At 44.2% G+C, this 25,412-nt stretch overlaps 1 protein-coding gene across 2 annotated transcripts in view; it reads left to right on the plus strand.

The window, feature by feature from the left end:
* The first annotated feature begins 1,746 nt into the window (after window positions 1-1,746).
* LOC117447737 (DENN domain-containing protein 2A) overlaps window positions 1,747-25,412 on the plus strand; it is a 54,464-nt gene continuing 30,798 nt past the window's right edge. The window contains exon 1 of one of the 2 annotated variants that reach the window (XM_071203568.1): window positions 1,747-1,815. In XM_071203568.1, coding sequence (XP_071059669.1) covers window positions 1,781-1,815 — 35 coding nt within the window. In that variant the 5' untranslated portion in view covers window positions 1,747-1,780. Of the gene's footprint in view, window positions 1,816-14,467; window positions 14,860-25,412 lie in introns of those variants that run through there. The other variant, XM_034084605.2, reaches the window with a different exon arrangement.

The raw sequence follows: 25,412 nt of genomic DNA on the forward strand, positions 1-25,412 counted from the left end.
ACGGGGTTTGTCAAACAGAGCACATGGTGTAGTCCAAACGATAGCTGGGGATTCTGGGTAGTGTAGTGTCTTCATTGCCTTTAAGGGCAGTTGACACAAACGAATGCCGTGCTTCCATGAGCGTCCATAGAAGCACATGGACATCCCGGAAAGCTGAAAATGGACGCTAAGGGCCCCCCCCCTTGCGTTGAAAATGGACGCTAAGGCCCCCCCCCTCGCGTTGAAAATGGACGCTAAGGCCCCCCCCCCTTGCGTTGGAAAAAGCCGGCAGGGGACTTGACATAACGTCAACATAGGCCGACCTGGGAGTGAGGATGTGTTGCATGAACACATCTGTCCATCAGACAGAGGGCTGCTGTGCCTCCTGTCATCATTAATGGACGTCTCTTTAAAATGACCGCTCAGAGGAGAGGAGTTCTCATTTCTCTAACCGCCTGCTGCTTCCCCTCCTCTCTCCTGGGCTCCCTTCCTCGACTCCTCCGTTCGCATCTCCTGTGGGCGGGACTAAGTCTCGAGGATAGGAGTCGAGGAGGGGAGTTAGAGAAATGAGAAAGAGCTATAGAAGTTCAGAGAAGAAGCAACGCCTATGGCCCTGCGTCTCACCGGAAGTTGATTTGGCTGCGCCATCTTGAGTACCGTCCCATGGCTCTTATTTCTGCCGGAGGATCGAGGAGCGATAATGGAGGAGCGATAATCGAGAAACCACCAGTCCATCCTCCGATGAAATCCTCAGATACTCGCCCCGCCCCCTTACTGTGTATCGCTCACTGATTGGACGATGCAGTGCATGCACTGATCTCATGCTTCTTGACATGAGAGCAGTTTCCCAGCGGAGTGAAGAAAATAAATGAACCTCACGAGAGTCACTCCTCAGTTTATACCGTGTTTTGTTTCAATTCATGTATCATTTAGTTACAAATATGTGATATATCTGAACAACAAAGTGGTCAAAAATTATTTCATTCATTTGTTGGAAACATTTTCATGATCGCTTTTTTCGTTTTACATTTTCATTTATTGTCATTTCCATTCAGTCAGTCATTACGTGCTATTACAATGTTAATGTGCTACATATCCACACAAACAAACAAAGTGTGCAATCCAATGAATGTTAATCTAACTGGGTTTTGATAGATAATATATCTCTTTTTCTTCTCTCAATTCTTTTATTTCTTTTGTGCACTCTAATCAATATTAATCAAACTATTGTTCGTTTATACATTTTAAGAATGGCGTTTATCTTTTTGAGAATGAGTTCTTATTTTATTTTATTTATTTGGGTCTGCAACAGATGATACAAATGTTTGTGTCAGTAAATGTGTACTAACAGAGGCGGGGGGGTGTGTGGAAATAACGGGGACAGAGCTGGCTGCTGTCAGACGGTCAGCTGTGCAGCGTCATCACAAACGGACGTCGCTTCACGTGACGCTCCGGAGGAAAGGACGTCCCATTGCTCTTAAAACTAATTTCCCTGCTTCTCGTGGTTTCCTTGGTTGCGTTCCAATAGTCCATTTAGCTTAGGAACCTTCCTAACCAAGTGAAATGACCCGGAAGTACGTCAGTGGCAGCCATATTAAGTGCCGTTCCAATTCTACAAATGAAAGGAAAGGAGGTTTCAAACTTCCTTTATAACTTCCTTTAGCTTAGGAACCACTGGACCTCCCTTGACGAAAGGAGAGGAGAAAATGCTGCCCCACAATGCATTGCAGCCGCAGCATTCACCGTCACTCAACAGTCGGCTGTTCAGGAAAACAACCGATTATGACGGAGAAATTATATCATGAAAGTTACGGTGCTTATTAAGCATTTTAAAACGTATGTGGTAAGTTGCCAAAGTGCTTTGTTTTGAACGTTCATCAGTATTATAATCAAAAAGAGAAATATGAACGTTTGTTTTTACTGAAATTATCAAATAAAGTCAACATTTCACAGTGTTTACTGAGCTGTGGGGTTTGTTCAACTTTTAAAAGATGTTTGAATGGTGATACACAGTGATAGATGTTAAGGACTAACGTTTATAATAAATACATTTGTATTTATTTTAAGATATTTTCATAGTTCATACAATCATACGTATTAGGATCATTTGTATTAATGTAGACCGGAGGGAGAGGGTGATTGTAATATCTTGGATATTAACAGACAACGGAACAGTTGGTTATTTAACAGGACTCTTTATTGCTGCCTCCGGTGGTTCTCCTGCCACCCCCACTTACTGTAACTGTCGTAAACATGCCGTAAGGTATATATGACAACTCCCCTTGTAGTCAGTTAACAATACTATGACATCTCCCTTTTTCCCTTTTAACAATATAACACATATCAATAACTTAGATATCTTTCTTTAACAATATCAACACATCAATAACGATGACATCTCTCCTTTTTTTCTCTTTTTTTTTTTACAATAACAACACCCTTTTTTTTTTGTTATTGAACTGTCCCCTCACAGGTCAAGTCTCTGCACAGGTCTAACAGGTCTACCAGACCTGGTTTGGATCAGTCAATCAGTGTTCCTTGTTGGACCAGGCGAGCCATGTTCTGGGCTCATCTGAATGTCTGGTGTGTTATTCCTGGGATTTGTGTCGTTGTTCGCTGGAGGCCCCGCGACGGGCACCGCTTGGAGATGTCGACGGTTACGTCTGTACAGAGCACCCTGCTCCGTCTCGATGAGATAAGACCTCTGTGTAACACTCTCACCTGCCACTACTGCAGGTGTGGACCAGGTCTTTTGATTGTCCAGTCTGGTGAGAACATGGTCTCCTCGCTGCAGTGGTGTGAGCTCTCTCACGCCATGGCGCTTGTTATAGTAGAAGGCCTGTTTGCTCTTCTCCGCAGCATCTCGAGCTCTGATGTGATGTCTGCTCGGCCACTTTGGTTGCAGGTTCTTGGCCAGAGTGGGCAGCGTCGTCCTGATTTTCCTGCCCATTAGGAGCTCTGCCGGACTGACACCCGTACTGCTGTGTGGAGAAGAACGGTAAACCATTAAAGCAAGTAGGGGGTCCTTTTGTCTCAGAATCCCCTTTGCCGTTTGGACCGCACGTTCAGCATAACCGTTTCCTTGTGGGTTGTGGGGACTAGAGGTTGTGTGCGTAAAGTCCATGTCACAGGCAAAGCCTCTTAAGACATCGCTGCTGAACTGCGGTCCGTTGTCACTGACAACATGCTCCGGTATTCCGTGCCGGGCAAACGTGGCTTTCAGCTTCAAGATCACATGTGCACTAGTCGTGGTAGGCATGTGGAGTATCTCCAGGTATCTAGAGTAGTAGTCAGCTATGACTAGGTAACTCTCTCTCTCATGTTCACATAAATCTATGCCAATTCTCTTCCACGGCCTGTCTGGGAGAGGTGTTGACAGGAGAGGCTCTCTGTTCTGTGCTCTCCTCTGCTCACGACAGTACATGCAGTTCTCGACTTTGTGTGTGATCTGTGTGGCTATGCCAGGCCACCACACCGAAGTGTTGGCCCTATCTCTGCACTTGTTAAGACCTTGATGGCCCTCATGTATGCGTTCTAGTATCTCTGACCTCAATCTCCCTGGTATCACTATTCTACTCCCTCTGGTCACTACCCCATCATGCATAGACAGTTCGTTCCTAACAGGAAAGTACTCCCTAACACAGGTGTTTATGTGTGCTAGGTGTTCAGGCCACCCCGCTTGTATGTACCTGATCACTTCTTGGAGCTGCTCGTCCGCTGCCGTCTCCGTGCGGATGCTGTCTATCTTTTTCGGCGATGCTGGAATGCTGCTCATCACAGCTGCTACGTAACACTCCACGTCTGTGTCTCTACTGAGCTCCTTGTCTTCCTGTGGGCTCCTGGACAGTGTGTCTGCCACCACCAGGGTTTTCCCCGGCGCATACTCAGCCTCCGGGTTGAACCTCATCAACCGCATGAGGAGTCGCTGGCAGCGGAGTGGCACATTGTCGAGATCCCTGGAGTTCATCAGTGGGATGAGGGGTTTGTGATCCGTAATCAGTTTGAATGCTGGTAGGCCGTAGAGATACATCTGAAACCTCTCACACGCCCACACGCTCGCCAGGCACTCCTTCTCTATCTGAGCGTACCTGGTTTCAGCGTCGCTCAGTCGCCTTGAACAGTATGCTACCGGTCTCCAGTCCTCACCATGGAGCTGCAGCAGGACACCGCCTATCCCATAACTGCTTGCGTCTGCTGAGACCACTGTGCTCCTGGTAACATCATAGTACACCAGGGTAGGTGACGTTGTGAGGAGCTCTTTAACTCGCTCAAAGGCTGCTTGTTGCGCCGGACCCCACATCCACACCGAGTCTGCTTTTAACAGTGCATACAGTGGCTGGCCCACTGTGGCGAGGTCTGGAATATAGTTCCCCAGGTAGTTGATCATGCCAAGTGCTCTCTTTAGTTCCTGCACGTTTTCTGGTGGTTCAAGTTTTCTGACTGCAGACACTTTGGCCGGGTCGGGTCGTACACCATCTTTGTTGATCACCTGACCCAGGAAGTGCAGCTCCTTCTTTCTCAGCACACACTTCTCATTGTTCAGCTTCAGGCCTGCAGACTCCAGCCGATCCAGAACCTTCTGCAGCCGCTCATCATGTTCGCTGGTGTTGCTGCCATGGATGATGATGTCGTCCATGTAGACGGCAACGCCATCCAGCCCTTCCAGCGTCTCTACCATCTTCCTCTGAAATATCTCAGGTGCGCTGCTTATCCCAAAGGGAAGACGTTTAAAACAGTACCTTCCGTACGGCGTGATGAAGGTGGTCAACCTCTGGCTGTCTTTGTCCAGTGGGATCTGCCAGAACCCTGACGCTGCGTCAAGTGACGAGAAGACGGTGGAGCCGCTGAGCTGAGCTATCATCCCCTCTGATGTCGGCAAGATGAATCTCTCCCTTTTGACAGCCTTATTAAGCTTCTTTAAGTCCACACAGATGCGTGTTTTTCCAGACTTTTTCTGGACTGGCACCATGGGTGCGCACCACTCTGTTGGGTCAGTCACGGCTTCAATGATGTCGTTGGCTTCCATCCTCTCCAACTCCTCTTTCACTGCACCCAGGAGCGGTATGGGGACCCGGCGTGCTGTGCATACTGCATAGGGCTGGTTATTGTCCTTTAGAGCTATCTTCACAGGCTGTGTTTTCAGTAAGCCAAACTCCTGTTCACTGGTGTTGACCTCGCCCACTCGCTTTACTAACCCCATAGCTACAGCTACTGGCCTGCTGAGTAGGTTATTCACACTCTGCCCTCTAATGACATAGAGCCTGCATGTGTATGTTTTCCACTTGTAGCTGGTCTGAGTTATAAACTGCCCTAAACAGTTCAATCCACCCCCGGGACCACTCAGCACCTTCTTTGGCCTCTGTAGAACCCTTTTTGGCTCCAGTGTTTTGTACACAGTTTCACTTATGATACTACAATCGGCTCCAGTATCTATTTTAAATTCTACAGGTGAGCTGCCAATCTCTAATGTGACTGTCCATTCATTATCATTGTGAGGCATGCTATTAACTGAGCCCAGATAATAATACTGTCCATCTTCTGATCCCTCACCCTCAGTCACTTCTCTCACCTGCTTGCTCTTGCACACCCTTTCCCAGTGTCCACTTTTCCCACAATTATTGCAAGTAGACCTCCTTGCTGGGCAGTCATCCTGCTGGCTGTGTGGCATTTTGCCGCACCGCCAGCACTTCCTGTGGTCATTCTCACTCTCTCTCTCTTGGCGCCTCTCTCTCTGTGGATGCCGCCACTTCTGTGTTGCACCTCTGCTATGCCGTTGTGCTACTTCCTGCACGACGTAAGCCCGCTCTCCCTGCTGGTTAACTTGAGCTTTTACCTCCTCTGATTGACGCGCCTCTTGTACCGTCATCTCCAGAGTGAGGTTAGGGATCAGCTGTAGCCTCTGAGACAGATCCTTGTCTAGAATTCCCACCACGATTCTGTCTCTTATGTTTTCCTCACGAGCCGTTCCGAAGTTGCAATGTTCCGACAGCTCATATAGTGCGCGGATGAATGTCTCTGCGCGCTCTCCCGCGCGCTGCACTCTCTGGTTGAAACATGCCCGTTCATGTATAACGTTGCGTCTCGGGATGAAATATGCGTCAAATTTCGCGAGTACAACATCATACTGCGACTCATTTTCCTCTTCCCCGTAGGTAAAAGAGCTGAGAATGTTCTCTGCTTCCTTCCCGAGCGCATATACCAGCGTGCTTACTTGAACTGGACCTTCTTCTTTGTCCAACTTAGTAGCTGTCCTGTACCGTGTAAACCGTTTCTTCCAGTCTGACCATTCGGCGGGTTTCTCGAAACAAAAACTCTCTGGTGGTTGAAACTTTGCCATCCTCGACCACTTCTGACACCATGTAATATCTTGGATATTAACAGACAACGGAACAGTTGGTTATTTAACAGGACTCTTTATTGCTGCCTCCGGTGGTTCTCCTGCCACCCCCACTTACTGTAACTGTCGTAAACATGCCGTAACATATATATGACAACTCCCCTTGTAATCAGTTAACAATACTATGACAGTGATGAGCATAAGTTTCACTTTCCTTTTTTATTTCAATTCCAACTTTGGTCATGAAGAATATGTTTCTCTGTTGTCCACGTTCATAAAGCATAAAACAACAGCATCAGAGCACGGAGCAGTCTCTAGATGAGTTTACAGAAGTCCCTCGTTCTTATTGAACATCCATGTTGTAGTCCGCTGTATAGAAAACTGTAGTTTCCATAATTTCCCCACAGCAGCAGACGCACACAATGACGTCCGCTGGCGCATCATAAACACGTTGGATCGTGAAAGTGCAGTCGGATTCTCTAAAGCACCGCAGTCTCTTCTCCTAAGTCCTTTTGAATTCTCCTGTCCACTATCCCTTAACCCCGTGACGTTTCACTCAGAGGTCAAGGAATAGGAGATAGGGTTAGAACTTAGGAGCTGATTTTTAAACTATCCGAACGCAACCGGGGCCTATGTTGTTTATTTTATTTTGTTTCCTTGGAACGAGGGGCGGGGCGAAACTCACGGAAGTGATTTCAAAACAAAAGCACTCGTTTGCTAAAATCACACTTTGAATCACTACAGTATCCTGCTGAAGGACCGGTGATTATTATAAACAAGGGGAATTTAGCGATCACAACGAAAATGGCCAAGACACATATTGAGCCCAGAAAATGGATGTTATTAAGGGCTGTAAATATAATAAGCCTCTGTAAAATGGACAACATTGTTAGGAGATTTAAACTATATGCGGTTCTGCACTGCGGTCACTCCGCCGCCTCTCGAGTTTGTTTTTTCAAATCAGCTGCTCTTCATTGTTCCTGCTATATTCAATGAGTGATACACATATTTGTTACCTCAAGTTCTTAAGGAAACTGACACTGTTGGACTCGGTTCTAGTTTGACTTCTACCAGAAATAAAATGAAGTAGGCCTACTTTTACTGTGTAGCCTACTTTGTGAGTAATCCTCTGTCAATGTTCCCTCCTGAGAACCAGAATGCATGTTTCTCTGCTATTTTTAATAAGCGTTAAAAAAAACCTTTCTTCATGAGACTGATATTGTTAGACTGAGTATTTTTAAGAGGATGGTAGACTTGATATCAGCAATATTTCCAGTCAGTACTCTGGCAGCAGCATCTTTACCCCTTGGAAAGTCTATAGAGTCTGGCCTGGGTAGCTGGTCTATCCTTCTGCACACTGACACACTCTGTCACTCTGGTTGGCTTCTTATGAAGCTGCTGTCTTTTAATATAGGCTAATTATTTCTCAGCCGCTAGTTCATTCCTCGATTCTTCCATCAGTCCCAGTCATTGCATGTCAGTCAATAGAGCTTCGAAAAATGTGTCAAATTCAACAAAAAATGTTTTGTGAGTGAAGGCCATATCTAAATTATAGATGGTTTGATTGTGTAATTACAAGGTGAGAGAAAAATACATCCACATCCTCCTATGAAACGTATTTTATTTCCTTTTCCATGTTATATTTATACTTACTTGCATTAGAACATTTGAATGTTGAACTACATGCTGGATATCTTCCCCAGCCTCAAGGAAATACAATAAAATAAATTGATTCATAATTTAAAACAATTCATAAAAATGTATAAATTAATAATGTTCTGTGCAAACATTTCAAATTTAAATATAAAATGAAATTTACTTTTGAAATGATTTTTCACAAAAACCTTTCGAAATTATAGTAAATTATTAAAAAAGTTTTAGTCAATAAACGTTTTTCTGCCTAAAATAGTTGAAATTGAACGTAAATTATATGAAACACCAGATGCATGACAATTAACCCATGTTTGCCCGCTATTTAAATTGACTTTGGTTAGTTAATACAAATATTGATATTATATATCATATAATTGATGCAGTCTTTCTGAACACTTTTTAAAAAAAATACTGCAAATGAAGAATATTTAAAATGTTCTGCACAGAGTGCCCTAACTTACAGCAGTTGAAAAGATTTGTGAAAGGATAAATTCTTCATGGGCTTCCATGGCTCTAGTAAAGGGTGTTTAATGGTTGCTTGTATTATCCTCAGATAGTGGTTTGTTTAAATAACTGACATTTTAATAAATATTGCAAAAAAGGGCTCCAAAAAAGACATAATGTATCCTGACCGGCTTAGCCAGTGTGTATTTTTTCAAGCACCACAAGATTCAGAGTTTATAAAGTACAATTCTGGGCCATTGATTGTGTAATTTCTCCAAACACATACAGTAAAAATGCCTGTTTTTGAAGCCTTAAAATGGTGCAGGAAAAGGACTTTACACATGTATTATACTTAAAGACAGGGCTATTCAGTTAAGAGAAGAGAAAAAGGAAAGCAAATTGTTATAATGGGTGATTTAACATTAATGACAGACATAATATGAGGTCCTTGGCGCTCAGACTCTAGACTAGAGGGTCATATTGTGATCATGGGGCATCCCCCTTACAGCATCAGGACAATATCATATGGAGTCAGACACTGGAAGAGTGCTGGAGGCGTTGACTGGGACTGATGGAAGCATGAGGCTGATGAGACTGAAGAATCTGCGAGGAATGAACTAGTGGCTAAGAAATAATTATATATTAAAAGACAGCAGCTTCACAAGAAGCCAACCAGAGTGACAGAGTGTGTCAGTGTGCTGAAGTATAGACCAACTATCCAGGCCAGACTCTAAAGACTTTTCAAGGTGTAAAATGCTGCTGCCAGAGTACTGACTGGAAATATTGCTGATATCATGTCTACCATATCCTCTTAAAATACTCTGTCCAACAATATCTCATGAAGAAAGGTTTTTTAACGCTCAAAATAGCAGAGAAACATGCATTCTGGTTCTCAGGAGGGGACATTAACAGAGGATTGTTGGAAAAGTACACAGTAAGTACTTCCTAGTACTTGTGGGGGTAGTTTCACTAGTACTGAGTCCAACAGGATCAATCTCACGAAGAACTAATGGCAACAAAAAAGAATTCCCTCATCAAACTTAACAGAAGTGGCTTGATTTTGTTCTCAGCAGGGGACTTTGACAGAGTATTTCTCAAAAAATACACAGTAAAAGTACTTCAATGTATTGTTAGTAGTAGGCTAATACAAAGTCAAACAGTATCAATTTCATTAAGAACTAATGGTAAAATTATATTTTTATCATTCATCAAAGACAGCAGAAAACATGCATTATAGCCTACTATGGAGGGGACTCTGACAGAGGATTACTCACAAAGTACACAGTAAAAGTAGGCCTACTTCATTTTATTTCTGGTAGAAGTCAAACTAGAACCAAGTCCAACAGTGTCAGTTTCCTTAAGAACTTGTGGTAACAAATATTTGTAGGATATCACTCGTCAAATAGGTATAGCAGGAATAATGAAGAGCAGCTGATTTGAAAAAACAAGTAGTGAAAAAAACAAGCTGAAGTGATTAAGGCCCATTCCCAAACCGCCCCCTACACCCTACCCCTACCCCTCCGACTAAACACAGGTATGATCCTAAGTTAAAAACATATGAGGTTATCATGAGGTTGTTAACATCGCAGTTTATCAGTGGATGTTTGCTGGAACTACTTGTAAACAGCGTGTTTCCTGACGGACACACACAGCGTGACTCCGGTCAGGTAGAGACCGGTCTCAAGTCAGCACCGCTGCAGACTCGCTGTTTGAGGGCTTGATAGCCCACTCCCCCTCCACACTCGTTGCTTTGGAACAGCCCTCAATATGGCGGACCCTCCGCGTGAACGCGCAATCGGAGGGGTAGGGTGTAGGGGGCGGTTTGGGAATGGGCCTTGGTAAGGTAAAAAGCAAAAAGCAAAAACGCCTCTCAGACGCTCTTCCGTTAACGTGTTTAATAAAGGGAAACAATTAGACGGTAGATACATGGATTCTTGGGGAAATTAAGTCTTCTTGTTTTTATTATCCAGTATTTTCTTGATTCATTGATAAATTACTTGGCCATTACAATTTCTTAAAGCCAAATGTGACATTTTAATGGCTGGTTTCCTCTGACAATTACACAGACACAAAAGCAGCATTTAAGCACCAATGAATGAAATGAATACTTAACAATTGTATTATTTGATCAATGGTTTCAGTTTTAAAAGATGCACAAGCATATAACATAAAGAAAATGGGCCATAAGGACACAAGTAGGCTGTACAATTATAGCAACCATGTATATGATATAAGTATACAAAGTAAATCAACAACACCTTTTTTTAGCTGTAGGTCAGTTGTGAGCTAATGCCACTGAGAGTTAAAAGCATGTTGCCTTGGAATGGAAGTGACAATACATGGCACTTCCTGATAGGATACTCCATGTTTTCCTGAACATAATTGCTGAAAGATGACTTCAGCGCTGTATTATTTTTTGAGTATTGTTATGGCTGGCAACCTTTGTTTTTAGGTCATGAAGGAAAGGAGGAGGCAGGGAACAAAACACACCCTGGGCTTGATTTCATTGTCATTTCCTCCTTGCTTAAACCAGAGATCTTGCAATCAGCCCAGCATGCTCCGTCAGGGACTGAGAACTGGTCCCCGCCATGTTCCCTGTCACGGTGTGAGTCCCCTGGACAGTGGGCCCGGTGCACTCCCAGGGTCCCATCTGTAGCCCTGATAGAGGACTCTGCAACACAATAAGTTGGGATAAACGCCAAACAGATGTTACCAGCCCCCACCTCCCGCCCTGTTCCCCCCACAGCTATTGATGGACAAGCCAGGCTTTTTTAGATCTCCCTTGCATTTCAAAGGAGAGGTCAGGGTTTGGGCTCAGAGGTCAGCAGAATGGTTGCTCTGCAGAGGTGATGTTGTTAGACACTTTATGAAGGCTGAGATGACTAGAGGAATGTGGGTGCATTGCTATAGAGATATTGAGCTGTATGGCACATCTGTAGAGTAAACAATACTCTGATACCCAGTCTTTTGTGCTCCTATAGTTTTCATGCACATATTTGTCTCTGCTGTGTGCAAGTTTTCTTTTACTTTTAGTGTTTGCCATTTTCTTAATGTCTTTCATTTTTTGTAAAGCACTTTCAATTGCCTTGTGTTGAAAGGTGCTATATAAATAAACTTGCCTTGCCTTGCCTTGAAAGAAACTAATTACAGTACAGCAATTTGAAATATACTTTTTCTGTTTAGAGGGATTCTTTTAATAATAATAATAGATTTAATTTGTTAGCGCTTTTACAGGTGCTCAAAGACGCTTTACATATATAGTGAAGATAAAATAAAATAAAGGAACAACAAATAAATATATAGTTAAAGTTAAAGTCAAATAATCCAAAAACAATCACACATTAAAAGCCAGATTGAAGAGTTGAGTTTTTTTAAGGTGGTGAGGTCAGTGCAGTCTCTGATGGGTTGTGGGAGTGAGTTCCAGAGGGAGGGGGCAGCGACGGAGAAGGCTCTGTCCCCCCAGGTCCGGTGATTGATGCGGGTGGGGATGGATAGGAGGTTGGCTTCTGATGAGCGGAGGCAGCGGGAAGGGGTGTGGTGGTGCAGCAGGTCTGTGAGGTAGGGGGGGGGGGGGGGGGGGCTGATTGTTGAGGGCTTTGTGAGTAATGAAGAGGACTTTGAAGTTGATTCTTTGACAGACGGGGAGCCAGTGGAGATTCTGGAGGACGGGAGTGATGTGGTCTCGGGAGTGGGTGTGGGTGAGGAGGCGGGCAGCAGAGTTCTGGATATGTTGGAGTTTATTGAGGAGGTTGGATGGACATAGAGGATGCTATTGCAGTAGTCGAGTCGTGAAGTGATGAATGCATGAATCAGGGTTTCAGCAGCAGAGGAGGAGAGTGATGGGCGGAGACGGGCAATGTTTTTGAGGTGGAAAAAGGCGGTCCTGGTGATGTGATCGATGTGGTGGTTGAATTTGACTGACTGTCGAAGATGACTCCGAGGTTGCGGATGTGAGGGGGGGGAGATAGAGTGTGGCTGTCAATGGTTACGTTGAAATTCTGGGTGTCTTTGATACGGGATGGGGGGCCGATGATGATGATGTCTGATTTGGCAGTTGGAGATAGTTTGTTTGCATCCATGCTTTTATTTCTGAGGGACAGTTGGTGAGAGTGGAGTGTGTTGTGGGGGTGATGGTTTTTGCTGAGATATAAAGTTGGATGTCATCGGCGTAGCAGTGAAATTGAAGGTTGTGGCGACGAATTATTTTGCCAAGGGGAGCCTTGGGACAGAAGAGTAGTGGAGGAGGTGCAGTTGTTGATATTGATAAACTGATGTCTGTCTGCGAGGTAGGATTTCAGCCAGGAGAGCGCAGTGTCAGTGATGTTGAGTGATGATTCGAGGAGGGACAGCAGGATGGTGTGGTTGATGGTGTCGAATGCTGCGGTGAGGTCGAGGAGGATGAGGATGTTCAGGTTGCCGGATTCAGAGGAGAGGAGGAGGTCGTTTGCGATTTTCAGAAGAGCTGTTTCTGTGCTGTGTTTTGATCGGAAACCGGATTGAAATGGCTCAAAGAGATCATTGGAGCTGAGGTGGGCTTTAAGTTGTGAGGCAACGACACGTTCAAGTATTTTTGACAGAAAGGGGAGATTTAAGATGGGCCGGAAGTTGGACATGATGTCAGGTGTGAGTCCAGGTCTTTTGAGAATGGGTGTGACAGCAGCCAGTTTGAGAGAGGGGGGAACTGATCCAGATCTGAGGGAGGAGTTAATGATGGTGGCGATGAGTTGGGAGATGGCAGGGAGGCTCTCTTTAACAAATTTGGAGGGCATTGGGTCAAGTGTGCAGGTGGAGTTAATTCCAGTCATGAAGTTGGACAGTTGCATGGGGGTCACAGGGGAGAAGTGGGACAGGGGCTGTGAGGTGAAGGGGGGGGGAGCCAGGAGGGGAAGTGATTTTGTACTCCTTGTGTACTTTAGTTTGCGTATTTGGATACACATAGTAAACGGATCATATTTTTCACTATGATTCATTGTTAAACTACGGAAAGCTACACCACAACTTGGGGATATTTTGTAAAAATAACATTAAATAATACGCAGTTAATAAAATTGGCGGGTTTTTTTTCTAGGTGGACAGATCGATAAAATGAACAAATCAGTTAAATCTCTAATTTCCATACAGTATGTAATATTGTGCCCTTACTTAACCAAAGATTCTGTATCACAATGTTATTTGGCGATATATTAAAATCCAGAATGTCACTTGAATGACCATCAAATAGGAAAAGTCTGTCTTTATAAATCAGTATAATATATTTTTCATTCAAAGATTATAATATGCTTTGAAAGCTGACCATAAACGTACATTTGTATTAATGTACTCGTCAAAGAGGGTCTGTGGGGTTGAACAGGTTAATTATTAATCACACTGGTCATCAGTATGCATGTCCAGCCTGTTTCCTGCTCGTTCTCTCACTTCTTTCCCTCCTCTCTCTCCACAGAGGCATTGAGTTACTCTGGGCCGACGTTGAGCTTAACTCCTCGGTTTGTCTGAGCAGAGGTCGGCGGTAATCAAGCCAAACACTGCCAAACCACTTTGTGTGTGAGAACATTCACTCTCACCACACGCAGCACACACCACTGCTACACTACTTCTATTTGTTGTTGTTGTTGTTGTTGTTGTTGTTGTTGTTGTTGCTGTTGCATGGCACATGTGAACCAGTACACAAAGTCTTCCAGAGATAAAACAGATGAACATTTGTTCCCCTCATTGAGAGAGGAAGAGATTGGGCATCTTTAATTGGTTCCCCAAGGAAGCTGTTATTTATGTCTTCAGTTGTGTTCTGCTTTGCCCCTTCCTGCTCCATTCCTCTTTCTTTTTTTTAGCAGGACACTCTGTTTCCCCGGCAACTAGGGCTCCAATCGGCCGGCCAGCTGCAGATTAGTTCAGCGGTGGGGGGTTTAGGTGGGTGGGAGTGAATGTGGAGAGGGGGGTGATGATGGAAAATGGAGAGGGAGGAGAGAGAGAGAGAGAGAGAGAGAGAGAGAGGAGAGAGAGAGAGAGAGAGAGAGAGAGAGAGAGAGAGAGAGAGGGAAGGAGGGAGGAAGAGAGGGGGGTGGGAAAAGTTTGAGAAGGGGAGAAAGAAAGGGAAGGAGCCAGCGTCATTCAGAGATAGGAGTCCGAATGAGTGAGTGTGAGAGCTGAGAGTGGAGGAGAAGCTGTAAACAGTTGAACCCCGGAGGCTGGACGGGAGGAGGGATTTCCCTTGACTTTTGTGGCTTTTTCAAACTTGTTGTGCGCTTGGAGCTGCACTCGGAGTCTTTCTCTCTGTGTGTTTATGTGGGAGCTACAGAGAGGGGCTCTGCAAAGTGAGAGAGGGGGATAAAGGAAAGCTACTCGGAAGGAAAGGAACCATGCAAGTGGATGCTACCTTCTGCGGGGTCAGGTTACGCAAAATGAGAAACTACTCCACGAGCACTTCATCAGGGCTCACCCAGCTCAGAAAGGTAATGTGCAGAGCAAGAGTGTCGGTGTGTGATGTGTGTTTGAATGTCTTTTTTTTTTAAATAATGTTTCCTCAATAACAGTCAGTAAAGTTGTATTTCTTTCTATACAATTGATTGAGCACATAGTGATTGAGTCAATATACTCTTTGATCAGTTAAAGCATAGAATACACTCAGCCACAGTGATCGGCTCAGTCTGACAATCACTGCTTTAGGATCCATCTTCATGCTTGTGCATCAACTTCCATGTCCATGCTTGCGTGTGACCTTGAATGTGTCATCATGCTTGTGTGTCCATGAACTAAATATACGTCCAAGTATTATGGATGGTAAATGTCAGGTTGTGGTTTTGTCTGTGTTTATTTGAGCCTTGTTTCATTCTGGATTGCTTTGGCTCCAGTTAAAGTATGCCTGAGTGTTGCTCAAGTAGCCAGTCTCAAACTGTCTGCACCCGGTCCATTACTGCTGCCCACAAGAGATCCATCTGTACCTCACTGACACATCTGAAGCTAACTCAATGGCTGTCAGCCCTCATCTGCTTATTAAATGAAAACAAAGTGTAGAAGATAGTTTTGTGAGCGTTGAAAGGAGTTAGCGTGCACACTAAGACCGTCACATTCCAAACCGGCTCTGAGAGAGAGTAAAGAGGACAGGATAAGTGAGATGAGCATTCTTCCCTGTGAACAAAGGCACCTCTTCATTCAGTCCCAGAGCCTGTATTGTTGTGAGGAGGCAGGCAGGGGTGGAGAGCTCCCCAGGGAGGACAGGGGAGTTCAGGTGGCTCCATAAAGTCAGCTTTTCCAGGATTAGTTGAACATGTTTGTTTGCAGATTCATGATCAGGCAGGATTGAAACTGTGCAGCTGGTTTGAAAGTTCTACATTGTACCTCTCCCTAACGTTTTTGAACACACAAATGTAATGCCAGTTGGGAATTTGAAAGAATAATATTAATCTTAAATGGCTGTCTAAGATATGAGTGTTTCACCGTTAGTGGCAGGTTTAACATTTTCATTTGACCTTCTGCATTGTGAGCTTGTAAATGTGCGGATGTACAGGAAGTGATGTGTTTTGAATTTTCAGTAACAACAGTTTGTTTGGGATATAGAAATGCTGGACAATAATTATAAGGTGAGAGCAACAGAGGCGTAACAGAGACACAAACAGCACTACCTGCAAATTCTGTCTTTTTCAAAGATGAATGAATGAAACACACTGTTTGCCAAGTGTTTAGAGGAAGCAGCTGTAATGACCGCAACAATGAACAATCCCTAATAAAGACACCTTCAAAACATATAAATGGTGAGTCAGGTGATTTGCTGTTTGATTGTAACTTGAAATGAGTTGCTATGTTCAAAGAGAAAAACATGTACAAGGATATTGACATATTGACTTGGTAAATGTACCATGTGGACTTTTCCTATAAACAAACATGATTTTGCTTCTGCACAATGCACTCTTAAGGCCTACCAAGGATATTGAATGTTTTCCTATCCTATACAAATATTTTGAAACTTACAAGAGAGGGAACTGCAAGAAACAAGGATTACTTTAGCAGTCTTTTTCTTGACCCTTCCCATTAATAAATATGGACTCGAGATACAAACAATATAGGGCCGTTTCCATCGTCTGGTATCGCTCTACAGTGCCACCAGTGGTTTATTTCAGATCCATTTACAGTATCCGTGTGTAGTGACTCAGCCATATCACTCCATGTGAGATAACTGATGCTCTGTTGCATGTCATAGCACAGTGCAGCAGGAATGTCTGCTCTATAAGCAATGACCCTTAAGAGATGGTTATCAACCAGCCAACATAATCCATCTCAGCGGCGTCCTCAGGCCTTTTAGTTCAGCCAGCTAAGCAATCATTAAAACCCGAGAACAGGACTGGAACATTTGATTTAATTTGCTTGATAGTAACATCAGTTAAAGTGCTCCTTGATTTAGGTCAGGGATTTAGGTGAGTAGTGCAGAAAGCACAGCCTCTTAGATTCCGTTTTATTTTTCATATTGGCATAAATGAGCAGATTCAGCACATCAGTAGGAGTTTTACGGCCACAAATCAACATTCCTCTGCTCTCCTGTTTCGGTCTGTCCTGGCGTTTTATTTACTTAACGGGGTAAAGTTGGGAGTTTATTGAATTGAGACAGGCTGACTCTCCGGCGCTGTGAGGAGAAGGTTTATAGAGTTGGAGATAAAGACAGAGTCTGTCTGCTAGGCAGCAAGGTAGTAATGAGTGGGCTGCAATCTTGTAAAGGGGCTCTGGTTTGGAGCCATTGTGTGTGTATGTGTTACTTTTACACACACACACACACAGAGGTCTGTCAGTTTGGGTCAGTTGTTTACATTCTGAGTAGCATTCTGAGGCTAACTGTCTGCATGACTGCCGTGCAAGACAATGTGCACTGTGGTAGAAAGAATAGTGTACTTTGTGTTCGCCACTCAGAAAATCAACACTCATAGTCTCCTCATCGAGTGATTCATTTCTCAAACACACACACTTATTTCTTCTCAAGGCATTTTCTCTAATTGCATATTTTGCTCTTTTCACCATCAAAATATTGACATCCTGATATTTATAGCACTCTCACCCAATGCCCATCTCTCCTTCCCCTCTCTGGGACTCAAGATTGTTTTAGCATAAACACAACCTGGCATATCAACACATGCAGCACAAGAAGTGTTTTACTTATTAGCAGGCATGTTTAAAAAAGAAAAAGGACAACTCTTGAAAACACCAGATGTTGAGCATCATGACTCAGTCTGTCATCTCTCACAACTGAATCAGCTCTCTCTTTCTTTCTTGGAATTAGCTGAAGGGGAGAAAAGTCTTGATGATTGGTTTGAGTCACGAGTGCAAACTCGTCCACAGTGTTTAGCTTCACAGTCTCTATGGCCTTCATTTGAAAGAGCGTTAACTATTTGATACCTGTTCACATTCAGACTTAATTTACATTCAATGTACAATAAGTGTGTGTGTGTGCTCTTTTTTGTGTGTGTGTTTTTGGGTACATTAGTGTGTAAGTGTGTATACGTAGCCTATATGTTGACAAGTCTGCATTTATGTGACTGTTGTCATTTGACAATATGATAACATTTCTGATTTGTCACGGTTTACATTTTCTATTTGATTTCTGTCCTGGGTTGCATGGTTGTTTTATGTGTGTGAGTGTGTGTGTGTGTGTGTGTGGGTGTGTGTGTGTGTGTGTGTGTGTGTGTGTGTGTGTGGTGTGTGTGTGTGTGTGTGTGTGTGTGTGTGTGTGTGTGTGGTGTGTGTGTGTGTGTGTGTGTGTGTGTGTGTGTGTGTGTGTGTGTTTGTGTTTGTGTTTGTGTTTGTGTTTGTGTTTGTGTTTGTGTGTGTGAGTGTGTGTTAGCGGATGCAGCCAGTGACATCTGTCTTCCCTATTCTTTTCTGCTCAGCGAAGTGACAGCAGGCCTTTAGGAGGTTACAGCCTGTGTACCCCTCCTCTTACAGGAACTGGCTTTTGACAGGCCCTCTGCGGGGGTGGCCCGCAACTTAAAGACCCCACCGGGCCAATCTCCTGCCGCCCCCGAGCTGCTGCTGTCACCACGGTGACGCGCTCTGAAAGAATGTGTCCTGTGGTGACGGTGAAAGAATTCCTCCTGTTTCAAAGATATGGTGTGGGACGCATTATCTGTGATGTTGGTATATGGCCATGGATTAAGTCATGATCAAAAAGACCCCCAACCCCCTCCTCACAATCACACATACAGATACATTGATAATGCATACCATCTTAAACACCCATAACCCTGTCCTTATTAGTGTCATACTAACGCTCATACGTACATATGCATACCATCACACTTGATACTGGAAGCACTCATCCAGTTGGCATCCGGCCATGTTTTTTTTCATTAGACGCTCCCTTAACCCTTACACACATGTATGAACACACTCTTTGTCTTACAGCCTTTCACTTGTTTCTCTGTCTGGAAGTATTACTCTGCTAAGTGTCTGTTTTGGTATTGAAAAGTAATTTAACCATGGCTTCAAAGAAAAGTGTTTCAGCGACTCTAATTGGGACAATATCGATGACACGGCAGGCAGAATCAGTGTCTTTGCACAGAGTACAGTATCGATTATGGATATTTAGCAGAGTTCAGTCTCCGTGGCAGAGGCAGCTATACAGTTATAAAATCATCACAGAAAACCAATGCTTATCAAGACTATCCAGAAGTCCCGGGTCTCCATCTTGGCTTGGCTTTGCAGATCGTGCCCACTGGCAGCGTGCGTTAGTTGCACGAACCCAAACACACACACAACTACAGAACACACACACAGCACAGCCAGACTCAAACACAGAAGTGGAAATATAGAGCAGAAAATGCACAAACATATGGAGACAAACACATGCCCACAGACAGATGCTTGAACATTTACTGACATGAACATGCATTTACCATTCGTTTGGGCATCACCAGCCTGGAAAACGAACTTGTATTTGGGGAAAGCTGCTGTCTGGAAAGGAATGCGTCCATCTGGGTTCAAAGTCTAACTCTAATGTGGCTCCACAGCTCGTTGATTCAGGCTCCGGCTGCCATGTTATAATGAGCATTCCAAGGAAAAGAAAGAAAAAGGTTATTGCATGCTTTGTTAGTTTGGTTATATACTGCGTGTGTTTAATATTTGAGATGGAAAAACTCTAAGAGCAATGACCTTTCAATCATCATCATTCTACTTCTTTTCGTATTTCGCTTGCAGCAATGACTGAGAATGAGAAGAGTTTTGTTTACCTGTCAATTTAGGGATCCGCTCTATAATGAGAATTAAAACATTGTCTGGAGGTTCATCCAAGTCTAACAACTTAATGAGTAGATAGTGCAGACACAGTGCAGACACGGAGGAGCTTTGATCACACCAAATCATATCTAATCACTGTCTTGTTAAGCTCTAGAGCCGGGAAAGTAGTAGTTTTCTCTTTGTCTGTCTCCGGTGTGAAGGGGGTTGTAATAATCTCATCATCCCGACAGTACAGTATAGCCTCAAGTTGTATTGACTTTGATTGATGTTAGTCTACATCAGTCCTTTTTAGCTTTGTAGAGATGTGTAGTTTGGATATAAATAGGCTCAGTAACGTTACCCAGATAAAAATGTAGCTAAATGTTATATATTCGCTTTGTTATATTTTCTTCACTTTTTGCATTTTCTGAAATATTTGTTTAGGCTAAGTAAAATACCGTACTCTGGTAACTTGGTACACGTTCCTAATGCCATTTTATTAAATGTACACTGTTAATGAAATGAACACCTAGTGAAAGTACAACATGATATGGAGACACAATTAAAGAATGCCAAAATAACAAACCAACAAGCGTGTTGAAGTTGCTCTGATTTACTACATACATTTCAACTACAGAGTATATTTGCCGTGTAGAGTACAACTTGTCCTGAGGAGATTGGAAACGCACACCTTTGGATCAGTTTAGTTTGGCTTGCTGTAGCGGTGCTAAACACCCCTCTCCATTTCACTCACTTTTTGTGTCCACTGGCGCTCTTGGCTCAGCCTCAGTTGCCGGTCACAGGGTGTGTGGAGGTCAAAGACGTCGGCTCTGACTCTGACTCTGGAGTTTACACTCCGGAAGAGCACTTTCCCAAGCTCTCGCCTTGCTTGGCTCCCCCGGGGATTGGCGGGTGAATTATAAAAATGTGTTTCTGTGCAGGCATGCAGAGGAGCAGGGGAGCAGGGATGGGACGGGGGAGCTCTGCTGGGAATTTTCATGCGGAACCCTTAAAAGTGAAGGGGAGGAAACAGGAAGGAGGAAGAGAGGAGAGGATTTGGGCTTGGAGCTCAGCTCAGAGACTGTGGCTTGGAGGAGAAATCTGATCCGGGGCCCAGAGAATAATGTCAGTGTGCTGAAGAAGGCAGGTTATTGTTGAAAGGATCTGTAGGTCCACTCCATGCTGCACACAAACTGTGGCTGAGCCTGTTTTACAGAGAAAAGGTTTAACCATTAGGCTCCAAAATCCCACATTGTCTTTCAGCACAATGTCATATCGGATGCTGTAAATACTGCTCGCTGTTGGGAGCCTTTTTCCCTGTGAATGATGGTGTATTCAATGACACTTCCTCAAGTGTAAGACCCAGGCACTTTGGGAGTTGTTAGCAGCAGAGACAGGTATTGTCTGAGGTGTACGACATGCCATGTCTGTCTCCTGTGTTAACCGGCACAATGAAACAAAATACAGCTTTGGCTGCAGACGACAGAAGGTGTGTGTGTGTGTGTGTGTGTGTGTGTGTGTGTGTGTGTGTGTGTGTGTGTGTGTGTGTGTGTGTGTGTGTGTGTGTGTGTGTGTGTGTGTGTGTGTGTGTGTGTGTGTGTGTGTGTGTGTGTGTGTGTGTGTGTGTGTGTGTGTGTGTGTGTGTGTGTCACCTGGCATATTACCTGGGGCTGTTTATGAATTACCTCATACATTGAAATTAATCACAGTCTGCCAAGCAGCGAGGCTCAATGCCAGGAAGAGCTCCATAGCTTCTTTTGTTTGGCAAGTTTTACCGTCAATGGCCTTACTTACTCTGTCAGTGTTGATTTATGCTTGCGGCACAGTGCTCCAACCGCAGGTGCATTTACACCAAGGTCTTGTTTCGTGCTGCCAGATGAGCCAGTGGTGTGCGCTAATTTGTCTTTGGAAGGAAGGCAGCAGAATACAGAACAAATTAAAGGGATAGCAGTCTTTCTTGAATCGGGGTTCATTCTTCTACTCAATTTTGACCGGTAAATATCTTCAACATTGTCATTTAGTGTGTAAGCATGCTTATAATTCTTATTTGGAAATGAAGAGCTATTCATCTAATAGTTTCCAGACATTACACTCAAAACCAAAAATTACAACTTCATGATGGCACTATAGGAATAGTCGGGGATCATCAAAGTTGTTAGAATAAATCATGTGAATGTTGACATGTCGTGTAAGTAATGCTTGACCGGACGACTAGAAAGGCAATACGGTTTTTTCACCATTGGACCAACCAGTCACTAAAGCATTGAATAGAGAACAGATATCCGTAGAAATGTTCATAACTATCCATCCAATAGTTGTTTTGGGGGGATTTGGGATCAAAAGTGTTAGTTTGTTTGAGCTACTTACTGATTGACGTCCTCCATCCCTTTAGCCTGTGCTTTACACGGTTTAAAACATCATCGATATAAGGAATATAATATGACAGCGCAGTAAGTAGCAACACATTTTCAAATAAGCCATTTAGCATCACTTAATCCCTAGATGTCGCTGTAGCTAGTGTAGTGTTTCAGCTGCAAATACCAAATTTCACAGAAGCCCTATTGGATGTGGTGGTGTAGACCGAAGTGAGAGCTGGTTAAAAGCCGGCAGTGGGATGTGTTGGCACGGACACTGGTCTGTGGAGCCAGCGGGGTAATTGGGAGCAGACTGGGGATGAGTCAGGGTCTCTGCCGATGGGAGCTCTCTGTCTGTGGGGAGGAGGAGCTGACGTGTCTGTGGGAGTCTCTGGACAGATGCTCCGACTCTGCAAAGAGACGTAACACGACACCCTCACCCAGATGGGGGGATAGAGAGAGATTTGTTTGCTCTGCCTCCAAGACAGATCCATCCTCCTCCTCCACTTCTGTCTCTCTTCTCATTGTGATGATTGTGTCCTTTTCCCTGGTACATAGGCTTCTCTTCTCTCCATTGAGCTAGTTAAGGCCTCTTTGTATTGGTTGGCGAACGGTAAGAGCAATTGTTGAGATGGAAGAATTAATTTCCAATTTTCCACTAGGTCAGTCCAGCTTTAAAAAAACTCCTCCTATCTTTTTCAATTATCCACTTCATGTCCACCTCTTATCAGGCCAACGGTGTCAAAGGCTCCCCCTCCAAACTTGTATTTCTAGAAGGGCTTATCACTTTGAAGACTTTAGGGCATCATTAGCTTGCAAGTCGCACCATTTGCAGTCAGTGGAATGTGGAATGGAAGCCACAAACTCCAAAGGAAAAAGGGAGACCTCTCTTTAAAAGCCTATGGTTAAACAGTTACGGGATGGTCATTTGTAAACTCTGACAGGTGGAGCGAGTGAGAAAGACTTTGTTTGGAGGATTTCGCTGAGTTCGTATGGCGCTTCCCTTCCTTTTCCTGCTTTTCTGACCTTGTGGTAGTAGGCTGTCTCATTTATCAACCACATACTCAAGCTCGTACTGTACGGGGCGAGTTCTTAAGCAAGAAAACTTGCCTTGCAAAAAGTGTGATGACTTAATTTCAGGAGGCACAGCCAGTCAGTCTTAATCCAACTTCCTGCAAGTCTCCCCACACTTCCTGTCAGTTTGTGTGCGCAAACACAAACAAACAAAGACAATAACTATTCATTTCATGGATAAGAAACCTCCTAAATGCTGTAGCATACTGTCTCTTGGTTGTGTCTGTGCACCATAATTACATCCATAGTGGCTTCCTCTGTGGCCCTTGTTATAATTAAGGTTTGTTTATACATTTTCTGAGATAATATTGTGACCCATTCTTCCAGCTCTCAGCGGGATACAATGTAGACACCCAGGCCATCAGAGTCTCAGTCATAAGCGACAACCACAATAACAAGAAGTGCCATATGCGTGACTTTAGAATTACAACAATGTGTTATATTAAGCATAGATTGATAAGAAAAAATACATGTGCATTGTTTGCGGTATCCCCCGTCAGTTCCTGTCTGGTTCTGTTGCTAACCCAGTTTCTATGCTGTCTCACATCCATCCTCTGCTAACAATGGGGGGGGGAGACGTGGAGGGGCAAGAGGACACAGCTCAGCAGGGCAGGAGGACTATCATTACATTTGGACAGGACACTGGGAAGCAGGATAGCTGGTACATGTTCTGTATATTTGTGCGTGTGCCCCTGAAGGCCGGCTGATACGCATCTGTACCACTGTACTTCATACAGTGCAGATCCCTGTGGTCTGGGGTTGGATACAGAACGGGAAGATAAGGGTGGACAAGTAATGTCTGTGAAGTAGGGAGATACAAAGAAGGAGACGAGAGAAAGGTCAACATGGCATGCAAGGAAATTGATAAATTCAATGAGTGAGGCTTCTAGGATTGTAAAGCTGTTTCTGGCTGTCAATCACATACACACACAGATACACACACATAGTCATGGATTTGGCCTGTTTGGCTCATATCCAAGACCTGGCTATGAAATCAGCTTGGGAAAGCAACAGGGGCCCTGAACAGGACACAGAGACAGAAACGGAGAGAAAAAAGAGAGAGGGAGAGACTGCCGAGCCCAGATAAAAGTCCTTTGTTTGTTTGCCCGTCCCTCTCCTTAACTCTTCCTCACCATACATCCTTTCCTTTACCATCAACCCTTCCTATTCTACTTTTTCAGGGGCCAGTCAGAATGTCGGTCATTGTGAAATCCCCATATCACTCAAACCAAACACTTTGTCGGATCTGTCAACCCCGAAGTGCTAAAAAAGAATTGGTTTCACATAAATAGTTTCTGCTCCAGGTCTGCAGAAGGTAAGACACGGTGCATATACAAGTATGAAAGGGAACGAGAGGTTGAAAGGATTAAAAACAGTGCCCCACCATCACTCCCTCCTCCATCCAACTTTTTCCTGCAACGCCATGACAGAATGGGAATGAAAGAGAGAGAATGAAAGGGAGAAATAAAGAGTGAAAGACGGTGGGGAGGAAAAAAGCAGCCAAGTTTGCCATTCCAGAAAGAGCAGGCTAAATGTGCAGTGGTGCGTTAAATTGATTGCAGGCAGGGCTTTGGCACATGTGAGCCACATCTTCCAGGGTTAGGGTCCTCAACTCAGCGTGGCTGCGGAAAGAAAAAGAACAAAATAAATAATCTTCCCTTCGCAGTGTATTATTCCCATTTTGAGCTATCGTGTTCTCTACTTTCTGTAAAAGGATGAGAAGCGGTTAGGGGGCTGCCTCTCTTTGGTTGCCTTCTGAATTCTGTGTGACTGCATTTCACAGCTATCAGCACATGGAGTGTGGGCCGCGAGCAACTTTGCCCTTTTTAGGTATTTCGAAATGACGGAGAGAAAAAAGAGAGCAGTTTGGGGAAGAACAAGCAAGGGATGGTGATGTCATGGTGTTAGCTTTTTGGCTGGACAGAGGGATGGAGGGACACAGCGAGAGAGGGAGGATGAAATCTTAATGAGAAGCAGCTGTTGGGGAGAGGCTGGCCTCCAGAGTGCTGTAGCAGCAGCCAGCAAACAGCCAGCAAACAGCCAGCCAGCAAACATCCAGCAAACATCCAGCTGACATCCAGCAAACAGCAAACAGACAGCAAACAGAAGGCAAACAGACAGCAAACAGCCAGCAAACAGTCAGCAAACAGCAAACAGCCAGCAAACAGCCAGCAAACAGACAGCCAGCAAACAGACAGCCAGCAAGCAGCCAGCCAGCCAGCAAACAGACAGCAAACAGACAGCAAACAGCCAGCAAACAGACAGCAAACAGACAGAAAACAGCCTGCAAACAGACAGCAAACAGCCAGCCAGCAAACAGACAGCAAACAGCCAGCAAACAGCCAGCAAACAGACAGCAAACAGCCTGCACACAGACAGCA

This window comes from Pseudochaenichthys georgianus, chromosome 6, assembly GCF_902827115.2.
Source record: "Pseudochaenichthys georgianus chromosome 6, fPseGeo1.2, whole genome shotgun sequence".
In the NCBI taxonomy this organism is placed as follows: domain Eukaryota; kingdom Metazoa; phylum Chordata; class Actinopteri; order Perciformes; family Channichthyidae; genus Pseudochaenichthys; species Pseudochaenichthys georgianus.